This window comes from Alosa sapidissima, chromosome 6, assembly GCF_018492685.1.
Source record: "Alosa sapidissima isolate fAloSap1 chromosome 6, fAloSap1.pri, whole genome shotgun sequence".
NCBI classification, from domain to species: Eukaryota; Metazoa; Chordata; class Actinopteri; order Clupeiformes; family Clupeidae; genus Alosa; species Alosa sapidissima.
In genome coordinates this window covers 31,212,671-31,233,603 of record NC_055962.1, presented here as the reverse complement: position 1 = coordinate 31,233,603, position 20,933 = coordinate 31,212,671, and the positions used below count along the sequence as shown (strand labels likewise).

Genomic DNA, 20,933 nt, shown 5'->3' with positions numbered 1-20,933 from the left:
GAGATAGACATTAAGCCCTGAAACGTGACTGCACAACAAATGTGTGGCAACATGAGTACACAGTGTTCAACAGTAGACGCGACGCACAGTACAGGTTCAAGAAATCAAGACGTAGTAGGCTACTGCCTGTACACTGTTGCAATTACATAATCGAGCTCACGCTGCATCCCCAGCTTAACCCGGGGGTGACAGGGAACCCCACGTTGTCCTGAGTTTCCAACTCCACCCTAATGATATAGGCTACTCAATTACTAATTTCCTAATTTAGTTTCATGCCAAACTATAAGGCATGGATTTAGGTCTTTAGATATATCATGGCAAATAAGTGATAAGTTGACATATCAAGGATGATTGCATACATTTAATAACACATTAGGACATATTTACAAGTCCATCATTCAACATAAACTTAATCAAGAACTCAACATACTTTATTTACATAATATTCATTTTCAGACAGTCCAGCCCTCTGCATTGGTGCTATTTCATCCACTCCCCATAAGCCGACATCCCCTTGGGTCCAACCCACACAGGTAGTATTGTTTAGTATGCTGGCAGACGATCTGTCTGCGGGGATAAAGGTATTGTGTGTCCTTGTCTCAGATAGGCTATAGCCTATAAAGGGATCTCTTTCAGCTGCTGTGGTCCAAAACAGGTAGACACCCACAGAAACTAGACCTGTCTCATACATTAGGCTACTTCTCTTATGTCGATCAGTCAACACAGGGATGGTAGTATGAGGATGGGGGTCATAGTCTATCAAAAGATCTGTGAAATGCATCTGGTTAAGGTCAAATCGGTCCCAAAGGTGTCTTAGAAAATCATTCTGTGTCAATGTTTTAAATGGCAGGATGATCTAGATGGTAACTGGCTGACTTGTGGCCCAGATCTGGCCCCTAGCCTGTCAGAGCCTAGAGCTGTTCAATAGAATCATCTGAGATGTTAAGGTGATGATGTCACTCCTGTTCCGGATGCATGCGTGCACGTGTGCTGATGGATCAGGCATGCTGTTCATTGAAGTTAGTGTTCTTATGATGTCATTGTGGGCATGGGGCGTGCGGGTTGACGTGGTGCCAAGGCCGGCAGCAGCCCGCGGTCAATCTGAGGGTGAAGCAGAGGTCCCCGCTAGACGCTGCGTGGATGAACACACCTGCCAACAAGAGAACTATCTTCACTTTCCTCGTAGGAGTGAACAAATAATCATCACAATAACACTTCACAATAACACTTCCAGGAAGTAATCAGGAAAAAAATACAATTCAATGAGGTAATAAACTTTTGAGGCACCATACACCTCCCTCGTTTGAAAATGTAAATACAGCCATATCAAAAATGCTAGGAACTGCAGGCTAATTGTTTTCAGCAAAGGGTTTTTGAAAACATGAAGGCCAGTCAAGCAGCATCACACACTGTACTGCCAAGAGAAATCCTGGATGTACATGCAGATGACCAGAAGAGGGCAGTGCAGCACTTACTTGCCACAGTTTTTCCCTTGTTTCCTGTGTTTTCGCCTCCTGGCTCGTCCCCCCAGCCTGCGTCCACTACATTGAAAAGGTCACAGCACATAAAGGAACAATAAAAACAGTAACAACATGTTTTTCTTATCCTCAGATAAACAAGCTGACCATGACCCAACCCACTTACCTCTTGTTGGTCAAATAACTCCTCTTTGGCCTGTTTTTTTTTGTTTGGGGGGGGGGGGGGGGGGGTAAACACACAAAAAAATCTAACTTTACTGATGGCAGAGGGTACAGGATAAATAATGATCTGTTATAATATTGGTCATTCATAGTGTTTGAAAATGTCATAATGACTGATATGAATAAAGTTGAAGAGAATTCAAAGTGTTTGGTCTGAATGGATAACAAAGAGGAGAGTTCTAAAGAGAATAGCCAAGTTCAGAGGCTCTGGCCAAGTTGAGCTCTAAAAAGAACAGTTGAGTTCTAAAGACAACAATTGAGTTCTAGAGTTCAGTTGATATGTGAGTTATAATAAGAACAGTTGACTCTAGAACTGGTCTGTATCTGTCCCAGATCCACTGTAGGAGGTCCTACCTGCATTCACAGGTGTCATGCTCCATGAAGCTGAGCTCTACGTAGCTCCTGGTTTTCTCAGAGGGAGTTATCCTCAGGAGCTGTGGGACAGGGGGACAAATACCCATCAGGCAACAGGACACAGTTATGAACCAAAAGGGGCAAACACAAGGCAACGGGACACCAAAGGGGCAATGTGGATACAGTTATTAGCCAAAGGGAAAACACAAGGCAACTATGGTATATGGTTACAGGTAAAGAACTTATGGTGCATACAATTAATTCAAATGTGCATAAAACTTATAAACAACGTTAATAATTTTAATAATGCTTAACAAATTCATAATACTTTTTATTTGTATATTATCTTTCTCAAACCGAAGGTCGCTATATAAAACGATGCACACTGATCTTAAGGTCAACCAAGAGGAATAAACAGAGGATATTCTAATGTATTTAGCATTTATTATGTCATTAAAAATATCAATGTGTTATAACTTATAACATGTAAAGCCATTGTATATCATGACATGCCAAAGAGATATTGCTTGATCTAAACCTGTAGAATGTGTGAGTTAATGAGCTAAATGTGTGATGAATCCACCAGAGTTGACGTGAGCGATGAGCTCAGAAGATTCTCGCAGCAATACCGTGGGCAAATACATTAACGTTAGACATTAACCTCTGTAGCTAAGCAGCAGTGGACTGTGGAAAAAATGTCGGTTTAAACCATCCCAGAATCAGCTGCCATGGGTAGTCATAGCGACAGCCTCAATTACCTGCATGGTGACGTTATGGGTGAGAGTGGGGTGGCACTCCAGGTTCTCGTCACTACAGCAACCGGAGCAGCGTCGTAGAAGAACGCAGCCGGGGCTGAAGACGTACTCGACCACGCCAGGGTACTCCTGCTCCACCTCCACCATGCTCTCCAGCGTGCGGCACAGGCTGCGCCCCCACACCTCATGGAACAGCAGCGGCGTCATCACTGCGCAGGGACACACACAGGTGGAGAGAGAGAGAGGGAGCTCCGTAAGTCATACAGCAGAGCAGCGAGACACTAGATAGACTCTTCACCTTACCCTGCACCTTACTCTCTTCACCTTACCCTGCACCTTACTCTCTTCACCTTACCCTGCACCTTACCCCCAAAAACTATATCTCCAAAAAGCTATATCTACTGACAAGGTATGTTTCACGATTCTCGCAAGATGTCTTCAGGTCGACAATTTCTTGAAGTTGCATTACTGGTTCTCTCGGCAGCAACCAGCTACAGCTATGCTCTATGGCTATGCTAGGTGAACGATTGCACTATTACAAGTTCATTTACCATCAAATTGGCTTTGAAGAGGTTATATTAAGGTAAAAATATTGCATAGTGTACCTTTAAGCTCAAAATTGTGCTTCTCACATTAAAAGGCCTCCATAACCTGACCTTAACCTGGATTTAAAGGGAAACTTGGCAGGATTAGCTATATTTCCCCCTCTGCTGGAGAAATTGTGCATTATGCTATTTCAAACTGTGGAAAAAAGGTAATGATATGCACATGGATTTGTTTACAAGCTAGCGAAACAGTTAGCATAAGTTCGGCAGAATAATGTGGATGTTACAAGGTAAGAAACAGTTTCTCACTTCCCTTTCCGGGAAGGTAGTCTCAATGTTGCAAGGTGGGTTTTCTGTCTGGGGACGCTAGGGGCAGCGGGAAAAGTCACCATTTTCACCGGAACAGGTCATTTAACCATCCAAATGATTTCTAAACGGGTTTATTATGTTGAAAAAGTAGCCAAGTTTCCCTTTAAATACTTATCTTTCTCTATTCAATACTGATTTAAAGACTTCTTTTTCTTCATCATTTCTCATTGCTCTTTCTCTGCTACTTTGTGTGTTATTTTCTGGCCCTTTTTCAGAGTTTATAGGCCTTGAGCTCTATAAAGTGCCTTGAAACTGTTGTTCACAGCACTATAATGAATAACACTGAATTCAAAAATTTAATTTACTATGCTTGATTGGACATTGCCTCAGTTGCAAGTCAGTGTGGATAACAAAGCCTGTTACACATTATGAACAAATTGCATATTATGTTGATGATTAGCTGGTTTATAGCTAATGCGAATGCTGTTGAATATAAAAATTCTGTAGACAAACTGCAGATTATATGCTGAAATCATGATTCTAGTAACAGAGTCATTATTTACTTTTTTTTGTAACTTTGGCAGTGGTTACAGCTGTATGAAATACATGCAAGTGTGAAATGGATGCAGTCTGGTACACATGCTATCACTCACCTTTACTCTGGTTTTTGCTGAGGGAGGTAGAAGCCTGAAAGACAAGAGAATGAAATCAGCATACATGTCACTGATAAGTCACTCCTCATTAAGGGCTCATGAAGATCACCAACACACAGCTGACAGCTTTTGTGATGGACAAAATGGCGCAAATAACAGCCCAGAGGTCACAAATGCATATTCATATGGGAAGGACCATTCAGTCAGTCAGTCAGGACCATTCAGTCAGTCATCTGCTTCCTGTCTCATACACACCATTCACACACCATTCAGTCAGTCATCTGCTTCCTGTCTCATATACACTCATTTGTTTACATCCAGGGCACACTCATTCATATCCAAGACAAAGATAATTAATGCGTAGCAAGATGGGTCGTCCTAGTTCATGTCTATGAGCGCAAAGTGGAGTTCAGTCAGAGACGGGCTCTGGTTCAGTTTGGAGGGATTGGAGATCATGATACCGTGTCCGAAATGTGCATCCATTGCTCAGAAAAATAAGGCTTTGACAAATTCTGGGAAATTCTTGGATTCTGCCATAGACCTCAATGTTAAAAAGGGAGCCTGATCACTGCATAAATGGAGGATAGTGGCCCCCCCTCGTGCGGGGCGTGTACTACTGCTGCCCTATTTGCATACATTTCAGGGGACAGGAAATGGCCTCTCAGGAAGTATCTTCGTAATCAACCATCTTTGCCCAAGAGCAGGCTGGCATTCATGCACCAGGAGACTACACACTACTGCCTCCTAGTGGTGGAGAGTGGCACTACTGCAGAAGTAGGCCTCATGACCACCGAAATTCAGGCACACACCTGTGTCCCCCCCCTCCCACACACACACACCTCCCCCCAACCCTCACCCCTCAAGTGTCTGCATTCCTCGTACTAAATGAGCAAAGGTAGATCGCTTCACTCACTGTGTGCTAAGGCCAAGACCGGTACGCATCGCAGACAAGATCTTTTTTTTTATATACTTTATTGCAATCGTTTATCTACATCCATGTAAGGTACCCACTTCACTTATTTCACATGTTACATTGCAATTTTTGTTTTTTGTTATTTTATACCTAAAAAAAAGAAATAAGAAAATACATGACAAAAAAAAGATAGAAAAACTTATACAAAACAAAACATGACACACGGAAAAAAGGGGGAGGGAAAGAAGGAAGTGGTATTTGAGCCTACTTGTGTATTTTATAATATGTGCAATTGTACTTGTTTTTAAGTATTTATAGGAGCATTTTTGGCCATTTATAGGGGGGTGTTTAAGCCTACATGTGTTTTCTTGTCCTGTGTGGAGTTATATGTGTTGTTGACCGATGTGTGCATATAATTTCTATTATTGAAAGAAATAATTATTTTATGTAGTATTTTTTTGGGGTATAACTTATTCCATTTACTAAGTTGGTTCCTAACTCTAAAGGTAAGTCTTTCCATATCAAAAATGTTTTCTATTGTGCTATGCCACTTACACAAATGGTGCTTTTTCTTGTTTCCATCCCCTTGTTAGTTGTCTTATTGCAGATATACGTATTATATTGAAAATTTTTTTATATTTAGGTTCTATTTTCTTGGACAGGCCTATACCTAAAAGGTTTTCTAATCTGTTGCAACTCAAAAATATATTTTATCGCCTTCCAGAATGTTTTTAGTACTGGGCATAAGAAACAAATATGGCTATAATTTGCGTTTTGCTCTCCACAGCTTCTCCAACAACTAGTCCCTAACGGCTGAGATTTCCCGCATTTGTCAGGTGTAATAAAAAATCTCTGTTGTAATTTCCACGCAAATTCATTCCAATATTTTGATTGTGTTTTTGAATATTTCCTTTTAGTGACTCAACTTTCCATTGTAATATAAATTTTCAACTCTTTTCCCCATTTTTCTTTAACTTCAACCTTTACCAAGGTGAGTTTTTGGAGTATTTTGTATATTCAATATTCCCCTTACCTGTATTCCTATTCTTAATTAAATATTGTACTAAATCATTTTCTGTTTACTCCGCTAAGTTTTCCTTAACATAACTTCTGACCTGTAGATATTTGAAGAAGTGTTTTTTATCTAAGTCGTATCTTGAAGCTATATTTTCATATGTATCCACCATGTGTTTGTTCAAAACTTGTGAGAATGATATTAATCCTTATATTAATTAGCCCAACCGTTCAAGATTTGGTCCAATCTGTTTGGTAGAAAGTCTGGGTCATGAGCCATCTCCCTGAGATATACATAATCAGTCTTTATTTTTAGTTTTTTACAAATTCGTTTCCAAGTTCTTATTGTGTTCAAAATGCTAAAATTTTGACCCGTGTGAAGATTTTGAGTCTTTTTCCCTAGGAAAGGTAAAGTCCCTAATGATACAGTTGCCAATTCTGTTTCTATTCTAATCCACTTAGTTTCTACTTCCTTGTTCATCCATATCATTATTGTTTGAATTTGTGTTGCATAAAAGTAGTTTTGTAAGTTTGGCACACCTAACCCCCCCTTCTTCCCTTTGTTGAGTTAAAGATTTTAATTTCATTCTATGTCTTCTATTATTCCAAATGAAATTAGAAATCAATTTGTTCCATACCTTAAACTGGGATTCTAAGAGTGCCAATGGTAATGCCTGAAACAAAAATAAAAATCTTGGGAGGACCACCATTTTAACAGTTTCCACCCTTCCGAACATTCCTTCTGGTATTATTCTCCAGTTGCATTAAAATCAAAGCTAAACTATCTAGTCCACACAGCCATGAAAGTCATTGGTCTGAAACAGTATAACAACCCTCAGTTTATTTTCGATCAATGTGTGTTAAAGCAAGCAGACATAATTCTTTCTGATCCCTCTCAAGTCCTGCATGCACAATATGAGTTGCTGCCATCAGGCAGGCGTTTCAGAGTCCCCCACTGTAGACTGAATAGATTCAGAAACTCCTTTATCCCCATATAAATAACACTCCTTAACAAACACCGCAAATAAGCGCCCTCAGCCATCAGGTTCAGCAAGAGGTTTCTGTTTTTATTACTTTATTTATTTAATTATACTGTCTGTTATTAGCCTTTTATGTCCATGTCTCTGTGTCTGTATTGGGTCAGAATTTCTGAGAAGTCCAAGACAAATTTCCCCAAGGGGATAATAAAGTATCTATCTATCTATCTATCTATCTTATGCTCCAGCACGCCATAGTTATTCTCATACAGATCATTCAGTTTCTTACTTATGTAGATACCCAGATATTTTATCTTCTGCACATATTTAAAGTTATAGCAGTCTTTGACCTCTTGTGTAATTTCTTTCCCAATTATTTAAGGTTTCACAGTTATGTTCATTTACCTTATATCCTGAAAGTGTTTATATTCTTGGATTGTTTTCTTTAACTCCGGCACTGATTCGTCTGGTTCTGCTAAATAAACTATAATATCGTCTGCATATAATGCTAATTACGCAGCGAAGCGGCGGTCATATAGGTTTAGTCAGATTTTTTCTTTTTTCTTTTTCGCATGCCCAAATTTCTGTCAATGATTCCCGGGACACTGAAAGACCGGGGTACACGAAACTTGGTGGGCATGTAACCCCACATGGATAGCATGGAACCATCGTTTTTCGTTTTGATCTATAGCCCCCCCGCTGGACTGGACCCCCCGAAAGGAGGGTAGGGCAGACACAGTTTTCTGTGAATATCTCGAAAACCGTAGGGTTTAGGAGGACCATTTTTGTTGATCTCAAGGGGCCAAAAATGAGGTGTTTTCATCACGATATCTCTGGCTGACAAGGTCAAAACTGCACAAAATTAAAAGTGTAGGATCATTATGACACCCTCCGAATGCATGCCAAGTTTTGTGTACTTTCGTTCATGGGGGGCCTTACAATAAATTAATTTATGTGTACATTTAGTGACGTACACCAACAAGGATTCCCGGGACACTGAAAGACCGGGGTACACAAAACTTGGTGGGCATGTACCCCCACATGGATAGCATGGAACCGTCATTTTTCGTTTTGATCTGTAGCCCCCCCGCTGGACAGGACCCCCCGAAAGGAGGGTAGGGCAGACACAGTTCTCTGTGAATATCTTGAGAACTGTAGGGCCTAGGATGATTTTTTCCGTATGTTTGCCTCCAGGGGTCATGTTAACCCATTTCATGTGCACACATGTGCACAAACAGATACACACACACCCACACATACATTCACAGTAATCATACGTATGACACATACTCACACAGTAGACATATGTACGCTTGCATGCACAGGCACATATGCAGGCACACACACAAGCACGCACACACACACACACACACACACACACACACACACACACATAACATAAACATAACACAAACAATCAAGAATTTCTCAGAATTATGAACAGGCAAGATGGAGGTGGGGTTGTATAAAATGAATTTTACATGTAAAATCTATGAACTAATCATGTTTTGGTACTTGTTGTCTAGCAGATACCAGTGAGAATTGAGTGTGGATAATGCAATTTAGTGAGACAGTTAGAATCATATAGGCCTTTCAGTGTGATTTCTTTTTGTGGAAAAAATGTGCTGGACTGGGCGGCGGTCATATTTTGTACCGCTCTGCAGTACATCTAGTTTATGTACATCTTGTCCTATATGTATCCCTTTTATACATGTGTTTTGTCTTATTGTTGCTGCTAGCACCTCAATATATATTGCAAATAAAAGAGGAGAGAGAGGGTCTCCTTGCCTAGTACCTCTTTGTATTTTAATATTTCTAGATAAAGTACCATTCGTTTTTATTCTAGAGGTTGGATTTCTATATATTGCTTTTAACCATAAACAGAATGTTTTATTTAAACCTATTTTTATTAAAAACCTCAAACATAAATGGCCAGCTAACTAAATCAAATGCTTTTTCTGCATCTAATGTAATTAAAGACAAGATCTGAGATTTTGTCTTGGGGCAAGATTTAGATAAACTTGTTCATGCCTTCATACTGTATCTTGCAGGGTTGACTACTGCAATGCTCTCCTGACTGGCCACCCCAGACTCCTGCTCTCTACTCTTTTAAAACAGGCAATACTGAGCACGGGCTGAGCTGAAACTGAAACATTTGTCTCTGTTCTTGTCAATGTAACATCCTCATTACACTCATATGGTTTTCAGTGCATCATCTTTTTAGGATCGGGCTGCTTGTGGGGTCCTGTTCCATATGGTCACCTACTCTTGCCTAGCATGAGAGTTGGCTATGTGCATGGAAGAAGGTCAAACACACCCAGGACCAGTTTCAAGACCGGACATGGATTCAGTTAAATTCAGTTCAGTTCAGTTCAGTTCAGTTCAGTTCAATTCAATTCAATTCAATTCAATTCAATTTTATTTACATAATGGCATATGAATATGTCTTCAGGCACTTCACAGGGCATAGCTAGAACTTAATCCCTTTAGTGCGAGCACTATGGCAACTGGAGCGGACTAGGCTTAATCTACATTCTGGAAACTGGAGCAAGGAATTGGACTGCAACTGGCTCCCACAGTTTAAACTGAACTTTTTTTTCTAACACCTGATCCTTTTACATGCCCTAGAGGCCCCTGATCCTTTCATATGCCCTAGAGGTCAGATCAATGCACTGCTTTGATTAGCAGATGTGATACTTGAATCTTGTTTTGGTATGGGTCTTATCAGTCTGATCGTGTCAGCAATCCTTGCCCTGCTCCTGTCAGCAGACTGCTTCAGTCCCAGCGTATTGTTAGGTGGTTAGCGGTAAGACAACACAGCAAGTGCGAGGCTGCCAGAAATCCTCTGCACGAGCTAGTCTGCACGTAACTGCCCTTACCTAAAACATTCCTTCTCTCGCTTTTTTTTTTTTCCAGGGCAAAAAATCTGGGGTCTGTCACCATGGAGACGGTTGCCAGCCACGGAGTGCCCTGCTGAGCAGAGCATAAAAAGACACGACAGGAAATGTTTATCTTTGTGTGTGTGTGTATGTGTGTGTGTGTGTGTGACAGCATACTCTGAGGTAAAAGGGGCATCGTTCCGGATGTATACACGCACACACACACACACACACAGTTACCGACCTAGTGGGTATCTCTCTTTCTCTTTCTCCCTGTCTCTCTCTCTCTCTCTCTTTCTCTCTTTCTCTCTCTCTCTCTCTCTCTCTCTCTCTGTGACCATGCACAATGGAGGCAATGAGGGGGTAGCCCTGAGATAGCTGAGCTGTATAGCCCACTGGCCTGCATCAGGTTCAGGTTCTGGGCTCCCCGCACAGGGAGGCCCGTCTTTTGGGCAGCAGCGCCTGACCCGTGCTGCTGTCAGGGTCGTTAGTTCCTGCCGCGGGGCCTGTCTGGACTTCTGCCCATATGGCGGCCGGGCCCACGGAGGGCACTAATGAGACGATTGGTGGGGCCGGAGTGACGGGCGGGCCGAGCGGAACCAAGTGGGCCGGACTCACACACACACACACACATACTGAGCACTGACCAGAGGGGCAGGGCATACAGGCTCCGATGCACACTCAGAGAGGAGCGTGGGGGGTGGGTGAGTTGCGGGCTCCAATGCACACACACAGAGGAGAGTAGAGAGGTGGGGGGGGGGGGGGTAGTTTGGGGGGTCGGGGGGCGTCAGTTGGGGGCTCCAATGCACTCACAGGGAAGAGCGAGAGATAGGGGGCTTTCAACAGGGCCCAGTAGAATATGGCCCAGTGGAATATTCCATTGTGACTCTCTCTCTCTCTCTCTCTCTTTCTCTGTCCATATTCTCACTCTTCCGCCATATCTTCTGCCATATTCTCATTGTAACTCTCCCTCTCTGTATTACTGTATTCTCCACCTCTCTGTGGTGTCGAGTCACACATTAGAGCACTGCTGTTGGCCATAAAGTCTTCAGGCGCGTGATAACTCTGACAAACCTCACAGCCCGGTAACCGGGTACGAGAGGACAGGCCCATAAACTAGGCTCGCCAGTAAGGCCTTTCACTCTCACACAGCATGGGTTTCGGCAGGCCTTCCTCTCCCACATGGTGTGGGTTTTGGTAGGCCACATCTGGGCTTGTTCCAGGGCTCTGATTAATCACATCGTTTGGGTTTTAATGGGTCTCTTCGGCAAGGGCCACAGACGGGGACATAAAACATCCTCGCTGGTGGAGAGCCGGCTGGAGGCAGTTAGTCGAAAAATAAATGTCATGTCCTACATAGCAGCTGGATCAGAGGCGATGGTTCTGAAACAGTTCTGGTGTCATGTCCTACATAGCAGCTGGATCAGAGGCGGTGGTTCTGAAACAGTTCTGGTGTCATGTCCCAGATAGCAGCTGGATCAGAGGTGGTGGTTCTACAACAGTTCTGGTGTCATGTTCCAGATAGCAGCTGGATCAGAGGACCATGGTGGATGCTGGTGCTGGTCAAGCGGCCAGTGATCACGGGCGGATTTGTTCCAGAATAAGGTTCCATCTGGGGGTGGGGTTCAGGGTGCCCATGGTGCTGATAGAGGGAGGAGGCAGAGCTGATGGAGCAGAGCACCCTACTGTGCAGGGCTGATGGAGCAGAGCGTCCTACTGTATAGGGCTGATGGAGCACCCTACTGTACAGGGCTGATGGAGCATCCTACTGTACAGGGCTGATGGAGCAGAGCACCCTACTACACCATCCTACAGAGCTTCCTACTGTACAGAGCTGATGGAGCAGGGCACCCTACTGTACAGGGCTGATGGAGAAGAGCACCCTACTACACCATCCTACAGAGCTTCCTACTGTACAGAGCTGATGGAGCAGAGCTTCCTACTGTACAGAGCTGATGGAGCAGAGCACCCTACTGTACAGGGCTGATGAAGCAGAGCTTCCTACTGTACAGGGCTGATGGAGCACCCTACTACACCATCCTACAGAGCGCCCTACTGTTGAATGAAGAGGTAGAAGTAGAAGTGGTGCAGGCAAGCCCACAATACCCAAACACTTACAAACACAAACACACATGTGCACATACACACACACACACACACACACCGTGCGCACCGTGCACACATACACAGACATGCACACACATACAAACACACATACACATTACCAGAGTCTTCCACTCTTTCACTCAATCTCTTGGATTTCTTTTGGTCTTTATCAGCTGAAGCCTCCTAGCTGGCACGCAGTCTTTGTTTTGCTACTGCAACCCCTTCCACACCACTGACATACAGTAGCTATGATCTTCACAGAAAATTCAATTGTATTCCAACTAAATCAGGAAGAATTAGCCTGATATGTTTTTTCCTTTTTTATGAGCTTGAAAAATGAGGTAAGGGGTGGGTTGGGGTTTGAAATAGCTGGCAGAGAGAGAGAGAGAGCTTGCTGCCAGTCACATAGACACATTATTGTTTTACCAACAGCTAATGTGAAAGCAAAGATCATAGTTTTTCAGAGGAAATTGACCATGCCATGTCTACATTATTATATGGCTGCAGTATTTTTTTTAACAATGAGATATGAGCTACAATGAGATATGAGCTACTGCTACTGCTATAACACAGATAAAGAGATTCCCTTAATTATGTCATGCTGTGCAAATAGAAAGGACCATTTACAGTGACACCAACGGGGTGCATGAACATTACATGAAGCACAATTAAGATCAACAGACAGAAGGCAAACACCCAATAATCATAATCTGTTTAAACTTCGCTGCTTGAACTATAACTCTTATCTTTTTGAAACCAAATATGGGAGATTTAATACCACAACTACACAACACCAACTGCTGCACGCGCCCTGCTACATTTGCATACGCGCAGTTTCATTATTTTGCCAGATCTATAAAAATGAGCTATCCGGAAGTTTTTCTTTTTAACTTCGCGATATTCCAGCGCTCCCATCATTCATGCTCCTCCGGCAGACACAAACACATTGAGGGTTCCACATACCTGGGCACAGTGGGCAGGTGAGAAGTTGAACAGCAGGGTCGCGAAGATCTGAGAGATGCCGAGGAAACTTTTCATTTCGAGCGTCTATCATTCAACAGGGGACGGTGAATGTCGACTGCCCCTTGAGAAACGGAGCGAATTCCCTTTAGGACTCGGGGCGGAGAGAGAGACCGGTCATCGCCAGGCGTGTTTCACGGGAGAGAAGAGATAGTTGGTTTCGCGTTCTCCCTTAATAAACTAATCCCAACCGGATATTCACGTGAATTACTTGCCTTTTCAGCCGACGATGCTCTTATAAACGAATGAAAAGAAAACAAGGCTGTATGAAACTTAATAAAAGTTACAGTGTAGGCTAAGCCTTTAGTCTTTCATCAGGTAACCTTACTGGCAGCGTAATGTGATATTTGATATCTAGTTATTAAACAGCAATGATTGCTCTGCTTCGTAGACACAGCTCCTTTGATGGACGCACCTCAGCAATCTCCCATAATCTGCGTTGGTGCCCTCTAGCCTAGTTCCCTAGAATGTGTCCAGACAGCGGTGATGGAGATGTCTTGGCAGCGGCAGGCGTGTCAAGCAGGCTCCTCTGTCTGGCTGCTTCACAAATTTACCCAGGAGCAAACCTAAATACATGTGAGTGACGTCATGCCAAACAGGATGGAAAGTCATTATTGGGTCAGACTCCCTATCATTTCAATGTTTTCTCTCTCTTTGTCACTCACTCATCCGTTCGTCATCTAGAGACGAGCTCTTGTGCAAGTTAATAGTCGGCTAAATTGTTGGGATTGTTAGCACCTATAAATTAAGAATAATAATCACCCAACGGGACGTTTGGCACCTTTTTGCAAGCTTGTTCATTAGTTTTAGAGGCCATTAAAGGTCTGGCTATGGAGTGCCCAGTCCTCTTTCCAAACGAGTTACAAGACTACCCCTTTTAAAATACCGCTCAGGGCTCATCAATCTTCCTACCACCCATGTCTTTAGTGCTTTCTCTGATCCCTCCATTAATTGATGGCCGCGAAGGCGGCCTCCGCAGGCCGCACACACAAACAGAGATTATCTGTTCCCGGTGACCAGGCGCTATGTCAGGACTGAGCGCTGGAATGAGAGGGGAGTCTGATCCTCCGTGGCATTCTGCTCATAGTTGCCGAGGAGAAGCGATAACACTCCGGGCTGGAGGGAGATGGGTTGCACTTAAGATACCTCAATGAAATGTAAACAAACGTACACGAGCCACAGAGGTCCTCAGCCAAGGCGCTTGAAAGAGATAAGCAGGCGGTAGACTTTGCAAAAACTACGGTAGCAGTTAACAGTCGGCTCTTACACCAGAGTGAAATGCTGTTGGCTACTGTCTCTTCCTCCTGTTTATCACATGCACTCTGTGTGTGTGTGTGTGTGTGTGTGTGACTGTGTGTGTGTGTGTGTGTGTGCACGTGTCCCAGCCTGCTAATGGTACCATCCTTCTACATCACCAAACTAATGAAGTTGACCCATCTGCTTAGGATGTGATGACTCCAGCACCAGATAAGAGAAACAGATCATCCCCCATACAATATAATTTAGCCACTTATCTTAAAGCTGCTTAATGTGCTAAAGACTCAATGGAATACTCTCTCTATTTTTCATTCTTCACTCTCTACACACTCACAGAGAGAGTGAGACAGAATGGGTTGTATTCAGGGCCGAAGTAAAGAGCAAGACGCCTGAATGTTGTTTATTTACACACATTCCCACATGAATTCCCACAGAACACACCACAAAAGCAAACACACACACACACACACACACACACACACACACACACAAAGAGAGAAAGAGAGAGGAAGAGGGAGAGATTATATTTATGTTTGACTGGTTACTTTGTAGCAGTGTTATTGTAAAGAGGGCCGCGTTTGTTTGCTTGTCTGTCGCCGTAGCGATGGGAAGTAGCTGAGTAAATGGCAGATACTACGCTGAGGGCACCCCCAGTCCACCCAACATTACATCATCACGCGCCACTGGGGAACCCTGCAGATGTCAAACATGCAGCTGGCTGGATACACACTCCCCTCCCCTAACACATACACACACACACACACACACGCACACACACACACACACACACACACATACACACACAGAGTGGAACTAACCACAGGGCAAAGGTGTCTGGCTCAGATCCATCCCCGAGCTGGTCTCATCCTGGCCCATATCCGGTGCAGAGCTGACCAGGAAGTGGACACTGTCTGGACACTGTCTGCATGTACACACTGCACTGTATGCCAACTCAGTGGTGAGTACGGTACTCTCCACCGTGACCGAGTAGATATTTGGTGTGAATGTGATCTTCATGGTTTTTGGGCAGCCGTGGCCTACTGGTTAGCACTTCGGACCTGTAACCAGAGGGTTACCGGTTCGAACCCCGACCAGTAGGCACGGCTGAAGTGCCCTTGAGCAAGGCACCTAACCCCTCACTGCTTCCCGAGCGCCGCTGTTGATGCAGGCAGCTCACTGCGCGAATTAGTGTATGCTTCACCTCACTGTGTGTACACTGTGTGCTGTGTGTGTGTTTCACTAATTCACAGATTGGGATAAATGCAGAGACCAAATTTCCCTCACGGGATCAAAAGAGTATAAATATCTTTTTTATAAATACTTAACCAAAGTATACAATGCCCCTATGGAGACATGACTTAGTGGTCTGTGCCTAGGAAAGACAAGTTGATGGATGTGGTTTTAATTACAGGAACTAATTACATTTACATGTACATTTATTCATTTAGCAGACGCTTTTATCCAACCCGACTTACATACTGTATGTCAATTATATTACAAGGACATTGTCCCCAGAGCAACTCAGGGTTAAATGTCACAATGGTGGAAGCCAAGAATTGAACTTTTCAGGCCACTGCATGCTAGCTCAGTAATTAAAGTAGATCACAAGTTAAGTTGTCTTCTGAATTACATGCAACAGTCCGGTAAACCTGACCTTGTTGCTTGGAATTTTGCCTTTGCATTGTATAATTTTGCAGACGTTATGGTGCGTCAGCTATTCGGAAAACCAAAATGACGAGACAAAAACAATCTGTCAATCCCATAACAAAAACCCTACCAAGTAGAAGTTACATAATGAAAGTGAGTTGGTGTGGAAACGTGTCTGCAGTAGTGAGAGGGTAAGTTGTGTTGTGTGGAGTTGTGAAAAGGTGTCTGTAGTAGTGAGAGCACGAGATGGTGTGAGAAGGCGTCAGCACTAGAGAGAGCACGAGTTGGTGTGAAAAGGCGTCCGCACTAGAGATAGCACGAGTTGACGTGAAAAGGCGTCTGTAGTAGTGAGAGCACGAGTTGGTGTGAAAAGGCGTCTGTAGTAGTGAGAGGGTGAGTTGTGTTAAGTGAAGTTGACGTGAAAAGGCGTCCGCACTAGTGAGAGCACGAGTTGGTGTAAAAAGGCGTCCACACTAGAGAGAGCACGAGTTGACGTGAAAAGGCGTCCGCACTAGTGAGAGCACGAGTTGATGTGAAAAGGCTTCCGCACTAGTGAGAGCACGATTTGGAGTGAAAAGGTGTCTGTAGTAGTGAGAGCACGAGTTGGTGTGAAAAGGCGTCTGTAGTAGTGAGAGCTGGTGTAAGTAGCGAGCCTGCAGGGCGAGAGTCTCTATGGCGAGACCCTGACAACGCTCTGGGACCAGTCAGTCACCCTCCCACTCTTGAGGTCAGAGGTTACTCCTACAGCTGTTCCTTCCTGTCTTTGGGAACCGTGCCGACGCCAGGGTCCCATCCAACCACAAGGCTCACTAGCAGAGGAGACGGGGGGTGGGGGGTATGTGTTTACGAGTGTGTTTGGAGGTCGGGGTGGGGGTGGGGGGTGGAGGGTGTAAGTTGGCGAATAGAGTAAGTTTGGGGTGGGCTGGTGTGTGTGTGTGTGTGGGGGGGTGCTGTTGGCGGATAGAGTAAGTCTGGGGTGGGGGTGGGGGGTGGATGGGCTGATTTATGCACCGCCCAGTTATCTCTTCTTTCCGCAGGTGCTGCCAGGGTAGAACACCCTGTGGAATTGTGGGAGATGCGGGGGATTGTGGGATACACAGGGCTTAATTGCTGGGGTCCTGACCTCCAGTGCATCATGGGAAAAGAGATTTCCTCTTTAAAGGTCACAGGTCTGACTTACATAACATGATCCACAGACGCTCAGCAGACTCACTGGCCTACAGGTGGACTAAAGGCTCATCCACGCTGCCCATGATAATTGCTGTATAACGACAACAGCAAAAACTAGTTTCATCCACTCCGCACACTATAACGACAACGTCATGAAGAATGATATAACTGCACATGCTCCTTTAAGATGTCCAGAGTTTGATATTTGATTTCGTGGGGTTTTACTGGCAAAAATCCGAGATGTTATTCCCACAGGCAGTTGCCAGGCCCTTAAGTCTCCAAGTCCCAGGTGCATTGTGGTTATGGCTACTTGGCTCTCTCTCATACAAAAACATCTGCTTCAGTATTCAGTATAGTATCAACATTTGGGTGGTAAAGCTGTGGCATTGCGATATAGTAAGAATATAAACTCATATATATGCTTCTGCATCAAAGGTGCAGTCAGGGATTGCTCAGGAAGTTGTGTTTGTTTGTGTTTATGTTTAAATTTATTAGCAGACGCTTTTGTGCAAAAAAACATGCATTATATTTTAACCAAGGACCAAACAAAACACGCCAGAGAGGTAGCTCACCCCTCCCTTCAGTATTCCCAGAGAAATTCGAAGCAGGGTTTTGTTTTTTGTTTTTTTGAGGGACAGGCAGCCCCCACTTTGTTTGTTTCCCGTTTTCGGAGTCTGGGCTGCCTACAGAGATCGGGGTTTTTCTACAAGGTATAGGCTACTCACGGAATGGGCAGCTAGCAGCCGTGAGGAGGTGATTGCTGAATGTGACAAAACATTTTATAGGCTTGAAATCACGTAAAATACCTGACTGTAATTTTAATGCATTTAGCTGATGCTCTTATCGAAGTGTGGTAGAAATGTTGGGTCACTAACAAAATCTTATGCAATTGAAGTGTTATTAATATGTTTATGTTTACGTTGAAGTGAATAATCTACATGTATTACATAAAGGTGATTAACATTACATTTTCATATATTATGTGTATGCTTTTCTGTATATTCAATTCTGTGCATCTGTGCATTGCTTTGTCTGCTATTTGCTCTTTCCATGTCACAACTTTCTAATAACGGTCATGTGACCCCTTTTGTCACAAGTTAGGGGTATTCTGCCTGGATGCATAATACTGTATTAGGAATATCCTAACAGGGAGCATACTATGACAAGAAAATGCTGAAGGATGTATATGTATTGTATTGACCTATTATTTTACTTTCTTGGAGTAGCCTAATGACTTGGTGTGAGGAGGATCACATGCTTTGTCCAAAAAGTATCCATGTATTGTTGTATTTCTGCATGTATGAGGAGTTTTGGAAAAGACCATTGTATGTTCAAGTTAGAAGGACTCATGTGATTTGTATTACTATGATGTAACTAACATGTATAAGATGGGGCCTTGCCTATAGAGAACTTTGGGTAGTCTTACTGGAAAGTGCTGGTATCGTGAATAAATCTGCAGTGTTTTCTCACACCTGAGTGTGCCTGGAGATTTTTGACCACACAAGGGTGACTTACAGAGAATCCATTACAAGGACAGCACTCTGTATGCCATGTTACAGGGACAGCACTCCATATACAGTATGTTACATTACAGGGACAGCACTCTGTATAAGTGATATTACAGGGACAGCACTCTGTATATGTCATATTACAGGGACAGCACTCCGTATATGCCATACACTGCACAGCATTCATCCTTAATAACAATAACTCTGTAATTGCCACACGTTAGTTAGGCCTTGTCAGTCTCCAGAAATGTGACGTTTGAGTATGATTCTACAGGTTTAGGTGTAGGTTCCATCTGGTCCTATGAACATGAAGAGTCTAGTTTCTGTTCGTTTCTCTGTCTGTGATCTCTCCCAGTCATTTGACCTAAACGTGAAACGAAGCACACTTTGATACAGTGATTACATAACGCTTTAATTTCAGTTGCTCTCTCTCTCTGTGTCTGTCTCACCAGCAGCACTCACCACTGCCTCATCCAAAGATTGAAATGTCACAACTCCGACCATGTTGGTTCTCTCCTCAGTTCTTTTTCTTGGATCCGGCATTTGTTTGCTTTAATAGTTTGAGTTTAAAAAGGGGCTGAATTCCTTAGCAGTGGGAGCTTAAAAGGCCGGTATGCATGTGCCGCCCCTGCTATGTAGTGCCTCTTGATCATCGCGCGCATATATACGGCACTCATATGGGAGCCATCACAGACACAATTCACTAAACCACTGTGACGCGTTTCAATAACATTGATTTAACGTTACTGTAAAGTTAAACCCTGACTGTGCTGGTGAGGGCTGAGGGAGCATGATTGCTTTAAATCCATGTTGATGTCCATTGCGTCAGAGCATGGTGGGACCTTTAGAAATCTGTAAGGTGATATGGTGCACGGGGGTCCGTGGCCCTGATGTTTGATCCATGGGGGTTCAGACATCCATCTTCAGTCTGAGATGAAATTGAAAGGCAGTCACGCTGTGCACAAACATCCTTAAATACCCCGACATCGCTTTGCCCAATGAGCTACCTGTTTGATTGCTCCAGAGTCAACCATGTCTCGGACGATTTTCCAAATACAACTAAAACAATCTTGTTGGCATGATTTTACAATCTGGTTTTCCAAATAATCAAGAGAAATTGAGAGAAGGTAAACAACGGCATGGCATTTCCTGTCTGGTCTGAGGTTTCACATATGAGGACAATGTCATGACTGCTCCCTTTTGTCCATTCATAGATAAAAAGGGCTGCTAATCAAATTCAAACATGCTAGCTTGATGCTTTGTAATCACAGTCCTGCCACAATTATGACTGTCTACCCAACCAGTCCAGGCAGATGGGCCCCCCGTTAGGAGTTGGTCCTGCTCAAGGTTTCATCCGCTATAACGACCAGTGATGGCGTACTGGTCCGTTATAATGGCCAGCAATGGCGTACTGGTCCGTTATAATGACCAGTGATGGCGTAGTGGTTTGGGAACTCAGCCAGAGTTGTGGGTTTGGTTCTCTGCAGCCGCTGCCGTTGAACCCCTGAGCAAAGCCATCTAACCGTATATAAGTAAGTACATATACTCTTTTGATCCTGTGAGGGAAATTTGGTCTCTGCATTTATCCCAATCCGTGAAGTAGTGAAACACACTCAGCACACAGTGAGGTGAAGCACACACTATCCCGATGCAGTGAGCTGCCTGCTACAGCGGCGCTCGGGGAGCAGTGAGGGGTTAGGTGCCTTGCTCAAGGGCACTTCAGCCGTTCCTACTGGTCAGGGTTTGAACTGGCAACCCCCCGGTTACAAGTCCGAAGTGCTAACCAATAGGCCACGGTTGCCCCTCAACTGAGTTGTTCCAGAGCGCCTGTCTCTGCTATTGGGCTCTGAAAGCTGAGTGAATCAGATTAGGTTTGAAGGCGACCTCTTAGTCAGTCCGTAACATACATATGGACTTAATCATTGCCCATTCATGTAGAGAAGCACTGACATCATTGTGTTTTATGTGCCAGCCAGGAGTCGCTGTAAGTTGGTCACGTAAGCCTACTTCCCACGCCTCTCACTGCTGGTACTTGCTTTGGAGGCCAAAGAGGTTTTTGTGGTTCAAATTCAGGTCCTCCAGCGTAACACCCAGCCAGGCCTCCGTAACCTACATGTAAGCTTGAC

General features: G+C 43.9%; 1 protein-coding gene across 2 annotated transcripts; it reads right to left on the bottom strand.

Annotated features, from left to right (window-relative positions):
* Positions 1–346: 346 nt before the first annotated feature.
* On the bottom strand, positions 347–13,766 carry pgfa (placental growth factor a). 2 transcript variants are annotated; one of them, XM_042094848.1, is made up of 7 exons: positions 13,169–13,766; positions 4,317–4,350; positions 2,813–3,018; positions 2,055–2,134; positions 1,645–1,674; positions 1,476–1,541; positions 347–1,154 (listed from the first exon to the last, which is right to left on the bottom strand). In XM_042094848.1, the coding sequence occupies exons 1-7, from the start codon at positions 13,241–13,243 to the stop codon at positions 1,097–1,099; spliced, it is 549 nt and encodes a 182-aa protein (XP_041950782.1). In that variant the 5' UTR covers positions 13,244–13,766; the 3' UTR covers positions 347–1,096. The 2 variants fall into 2 exon arrangements, with proteins under 2 accessions (XP_041950782.1, XP_041950783.1); XM_042094849.1 differs by having other exon boundaries at positions 347–1,150.
* Positions 13,767–20,933: the final 7,167 nt, after the last annotated feature.